The sequence below is a fragment of the Rutilus rutilus genome (assembly GCF_951802725.1).
Source record: "Rutilus rutilus genome assembly, chromosome: 25".
NCBI lineage: Eukaryota > Metazoa > Chordata > Actinopteri > Cypriniformes > Leuciscidae > Rutilus > Rutilus rutilus.
The window spans coordinates 12,348,519-12,354,518 of NC_140229.1; the positions used below are offsets into that span (position 1 = coordinate 12,348,519).

A 6,000-nucleotide genomic window follows, 5' to 3' on the forward strand; every position below is an offset into this window, starting at 1 on the left:
ACTGGCGCGTCCTCCTGACAGGGCATATGTTAAGCACGAGGTCATTCTCTCGACAGATTAACCCTTCTTAACTCAGCTGAACACAACTTAGTATATCTCTGCAACCAACTTAAACCAGTTTATCAGAAACTACGATGGGAGCTGCTCTCTGAGCGCACTCATTACACTGTTGCGCAGTCGCACAGATGTGAAACAAGTGCACGCGTTTGGAAAGACAGCGTCCTCACACACCACATCCAATGCGCTTTTCAGAAAACTTTCAAACGCGAATATAAAGTCAAACCATCAGTCCTCCGTCTAAAATGCTGAAAATACATCAAAAGCGAAACAGAATTATGCCCATCGTAACAGTTTGAAGCCGCAGAAAACGCCACAGAGTTGCACTTGTCTTTATTGATCTGCGAGCGCGTCCAACACGAGACCCACACAATAATCTCCAAATGAAAACCAATGGTTTTCCTGCCAAAAAAACACTTTCCGGATAATATTTAAATCTCCCGAAAAGATTAATCTTACCTTGTTGAATAAAAGCGATGGATATTCCAGTCAGGACGACCCAGCACACGGGATTCTTCATGGCGTCTGGAGCGGATCGAGTGCGCGTGAGGTCTGCGGGATTGTTTTCCTTCTTGCAAATACCAATTTGAAAATCCGGAGGAATAAGTGGAAGTGGAAGTGTAGTCCCAGACTCTAAGTAACTGTGAAGTGGGCACTCGCTCACTCACCTACGCAGGCGCTGAGAAGTCCCTCCTTCAGTGAGGTATTGCTTATGGAGCTGTTTGGCTAGGCTTCCACAGGATTAAAAGAACCCGCTGTTTTCATTTGCTCAAGAGATTGTGCATTTGAAGTGCAATGCTTGGGTTAGTTTCCAAATACTGTATTTGCTGCATATAAGGCCGTTTAATTTATTGCTTAGTACTTTAATAACCCTGTTTAGTTATTATTTAGCACGGGTTTTAACCCAGCAAACACAGAACGTTGGCACAACGTACCCGACCTTCTAACAACGTTTTAACAACATGGCCAAAAGGTTGTTATAACTACGTTGTGTGGTGAAGGTTGCTACTGCGTTGTCACAATGTTGACATTAAACCACCATTCAGGGCCATTGCTTAAGGTTGTGCCAAGGGTGTCTTGACAACCACTGGACTACATATGTAGCCTACTCGTCACTGCCCTGAAGCGCGAAAATCAGCCTTTTAAATTTCAACCGCCCTTTGGTCTCATTCATTGTGTTGTCTCATTCTTCATCGAGCGAGCAAGGATACGTGAGTATTGCGTTTAATTTAGCCTACCTCAGCTAAATAAGATACGTAATTATTCAAACACAACTTCATTTTCTAATGTGACTAATGTAAGTTAGCCTCGCTCGCACTGTTTAGTTTTTCATTTGGTCTGCTATTTAGTCTCATTCGTTTCTTTGCTCCTCTGGATTTGTGGATGTTTCCTGGACTGAGACAGGTGTCCTGCCAAGGTACTTACCCCTGAAAGGAAATGTATCCCCGGTCGCGGGAGCGCGCACGCATTTTAGCAGTAGGCTAAAGGCGGGCCATTGGTTTGACCAAAGTAAATGAAACTATAACACGTGAATTGTCTAAGTTATCGTTTTACTAATGTTGTTTTATCAATGATGTTTAGCAAAGACAGCTATCACGTGGCACATCTATCAAAATAAATGTTTTATTCTTCTGTAGGCTAACGATCGAACTTAATTGCACTGAATTGAGAATATCTAAAGTTACTGAAAAACTAAGACGACCATACCGTTTCACAGCCTTTGGATATTAAATTGTAGGCTACTGAATCCCCCCTCCTCCTTCCACAGTGAATTATTATCAAAATCATTTAATAATGCATTGCACTGAAATAGTGGGAAATGTCATACACAAAAAGCGATTGTACAGATGATGGCCTATCATCAAGTGTTTTATTGTGTGAATACTGTACATCATGTCTATATATAACAGCAGTGAATATGGACAAGTTTCTTGTTTCCTGACAAAAGTTATAGTGGGATACAGATTTTTTCAGACTGTATTTTCAACCTGCCAAAATACGTATCCCCCCTCCAAAATCTACAGATGATGGCCTATCATCAAGTGTTTTATTGTGTGAATACTGTACATCATGTCTAATAACAGCAGTGAATATGGACAAGTTTCTTGTTTCCTTACAAAAGTTATGGTGGGATACAGATTTTTTCAGACTGTATTTTCAACCTGCCAAAATACGTATCCCCCCTCCAAAATCTACAGATGATGGCCTATCATCAAGTGTTTTATTGTGTGAATACTGTACATCATGTCTAATAACAGCAGTGAATATGGACAAGTTTCTTGTTTCCTTACAAAAGTTATGGTGGGATACAGATTTTTTTCAGACTGTATTTTCAACCTGCCAAAATACGTATCCCCCCTCCAAAATCTACAGATGATGGCCTATCATCAAGTGTTTTATTGTGTGAATACTGTAGATTTTGGAGGGGGGATACGTATTTTGGATTTCTCTTATTCAGTGCAATGAAGTTTGATCGTTAGCCTACAGAAGAATAAAGCATTTATTTTGATAGATGTGCCACGTGATAGCTGTCTTTGCTAAACATCGTTGATAAAACAACATTAGTAAAACGATAACTTAGACAATTCATGTGTTATAGTTTCATTTACTTTGGTCAAACCAATGGCCCGCCTTTACTGCTAAAATGCGTGCGCGCTCCCGCGGCCGGGGATACATTTCCTTTCAGGGGTAAGTACCTTGGCACGACACCTGTCATCGACTACGCTCCCCTGTCTGCCATGTACAGAACCAGGTTTTGTTAATTTGTCAATCTTAAGTTTATAAAGCGACAAGAATACTTTTTGTGCGCAAAACCCCCCCCAAAATAACGACTTTATTCCACTATTCATTTCCTTCTCTCTGGGCCTCGAGTTTTTTCACGTAGTGTAACTGCGTAGCGCTTCTGTGTTGTACGTCACACGCATCACACACATGACCAGCGTCGGCCAATAGTGAGCCTACGTGTGACGTACAACACAGACGCGCTGCGCTAAAACACTACGTGAACACACTCGAGGCCCAGAGAGCAGGAAATGAATAGTGGAATAAAGTCGTTATTTTTGTGTTTTTTTTTGCACACAAAAAGTATTCTCGTCGCTTTATAAACTTAAGATTGAGCCACTGGAGTCACTTGGACTATATTAACGATGTCTTTAATACATTTCCTGGGCCAGCAAGTTATAATGTCTTAGAAGCCTATGGAGGAGTGAGACTGCACTCAGATTTAATAAAAAATATCTTAATTTGTGTTCCGAAGTTGAACGAAGGTCTTACGGGGTTGGAACAACATGAGGGTGAGTAGCCTAATTACTGACAGAATTTTCATTTTTGGGTGAACTAACCCTTTAACGTAACCTTCTGTCATTTTGACTCTTCAAAGTGTACACTTGCAGGTGTTGATTATAATTTGGCTAATTTACTGATGGCCCCATTAACTAATAATAAGGATAAAAAAAAATATTTAAAAAGTATAGAATTATCTAACATCTGACTAATTAAAAATTAACCTCAAAACATAAAATGCTAAATGGGGGATATCTAGGCCTATCTAGCATTCAAAAAAAAATCAGAACGTCGTCTCTCGGTTGCTGAATGTCGCGCAAAAACGTTGCTACAGCCCTGTCGCATCTTACAATTCTACGTTGTTACAATGTTGTGAGCACGTAGACAGCGACGTTCAAGTTAATTCACCCCACTGTCTCGAAATTGGTCCTTTTATTGACAGAAAACAAGCAGCGTTCTACTACATTTTGTTTCAGCATCTAACTTTTTTAGGAGGAGTTTTTAATGTACTAAAAACTGAAACGTTTTTCCTTTGCGTTTTTTCTTTGTACTGACAACAACGTTGTCAAAACGATCCTGTTCACACGGATCAGCGAAAACTATTATGCATGTCAGGCGGCAGGCCAGTTGTTGGCGATGTCACTTTGTACAGAAACAAGTGCATACAGACTGAACATGTGCTTCTCAATATCCTTCCTCTCTCCTCCATCCTCCATCCTATGACCCGGAAACCGATCGAGCTCAGCCATCTTGATGGCTCTAATTGTACGGCAAGGAGGCGAGGTTCGAGGAGTGAGGAGGCTTCCAGAGGAGTTATGAGCGAGGATACACAGGTGTATCCTATGCGGAAGTGTTTTACCGACTAAACATGACGTACGTATAAATTCTCCTCCCCCTTCACATCAGTCACAATAATTTTAATTTATACTTTACCTTTGCAGTTTATATCAACCACACATCTCACATATTTCAACAGGGTATCTTGCTTTATTATTATTATGAATTTCTTTAAAAAACAAACTTCGACAACATAAGGGCAGATCCTTTGAGCGCTGCTGATGACGTTATGAAGTGACGCTCAAGTGATCAAGTATTCCAATGTAGGGCTGGGCGATATATCGCATGACATTGTTTTGCGCATCTCGTTAGTAAAGCCGGTTCCTTGATTAGTAGTAAATCGCCATCACCTGCTTTCAAATGGAGCGGCATTTACTACACAGAGTCGTAGTTCACTGACAAGCTGAGCCATATCGCATTAATTATCGCAGGCGATACGTCCTCGATAATTAATGCGATATGGCTCAGCTTGTCAGTGAACTACGGCTCTTTGTAGTAAATGCCGCTCCATTTGAAAGCAGGTGATGGCGATTTACTACTAATCAAGGAACCGGCTTTACTGACGAGATGCGCAAAACAATGTCATGCGATATATCGCCCAGCCCTATTCCAATGTATAAAAAAGCTTTCATTTGATTCTTCCATCCTCATTTTCTTTCCTTGCAGCCTTCCCTCACATCCTACAGGGGCTGGAGCTGAGACGCGAGGAAAGGAAAACGAGGATGCACAAATAAGAATTGAGAAGCACCCTTAATACGCATTCACATGACATTACCGTTTTCACAAATTTGCGTTTTTGTGGTTTACACAGAGACGATAACGATATAATTTTCAAAAACGTGCACTTTTAATCACTTTTTCAAAAGTTTGCATTTTCAGGCCCCCAAAATGCCATTGTCGTGAAAATGAACGGCCAAAACGCATAAAAAGTTTGATGTTTTTAGTGTTGAAAACGGTTTTGTGTAAACGGCCCTAAAGTGTGTAAATTAAAAGGGACCTATTATGCCCCTTTTCACAAGATGTAAAATAAGTCTCTGGTGTCCCCAGAGTGTGTAGGAGAAGTTTTAGCTCAAAATACCCAACAGATCATTTTTTACAGCATGTTTACATTGTCACTTTTTGGGGCTCAGAAAAACACTGTTTTAGTGTGTGCCCTTTAAATGCAAATGAGCTGCTGCTGCACGCACAGGGGGTGGAGCCTCATGAGCTCGCACTCAGTGTCAGAACAATCTCGTCTCACGGAATGATGATAATATCAAAACAGGAACTCTAAGTAACGATGTTCATTTTGACCCGGAGTCGGACAATAATGCCTACAGAGTCAAAGAATATATGCTGTATGGAGATGGAACAGGTATAATTTAGTTTAATTACGGTTATAATAACGTATTTGTCATTGCTTGTATCCACTAAACAACAAGCCTGCTGTAGCGGACCCGTCCGAATGATGGCCAAAAATATACTGATGAGTTTAATAAAGTTTATTGTACATCACACAAAAGATGAAGCGTCAGTTTTACTCCAGAAAATCACCGTAAGAGCTGAGTAAAAGAGTACATAAACGAATTTTGGTAAAGTTGAGGGAGCATTTTCTTCGAAAACAAAATTAATCCACCTCGTCTTCAGCGGCTGGCTTAGATTTTGGGAGTAAATAGAGAGAGCTATGTGGATTAATACATCTAGCCACACAACACCTACACCTACTTTTTCGTGGACAGACAACAACGTTGTCAAAAAGATCCCCGTTCACACGGATCCGCAAAAACGATTAAAAAAACAGACCTGCATACCAGGCCAGTAACGTTAGTTGCCTAGGTCACTTTG

General features: G+C 40.7%; 1 protein-coding gene across 3 annotated transcripts in view; it reads right to left on the minus strand.

Moving 5' to 3' along the window:
* Positions 1–757, minus strand: part of ntm (neurotrimin) — a 338,066-nt gene extending 337,309 nt beyond the window's left edge. For 2 of the 3 annotated variants that reach the window (XM_084400202.1, XM_084400201.1), the window contains exon 1: positions 517–729. In XM_084400202.1, the coding sequence (XP_084256328.1) occupies positions 517–577 (61 nt within the window). In that variant the 5' untranslated portion in view covers positions 578–729. Of the gene's footprint in view, positions 1–516 lie in introns of all 3 variants that reach the window. The other variant, XM_084400203.1, reaches the window with a different exon arrangement.
* Positions 758–6,000: the final 5,243 nt, after the last annotated feature.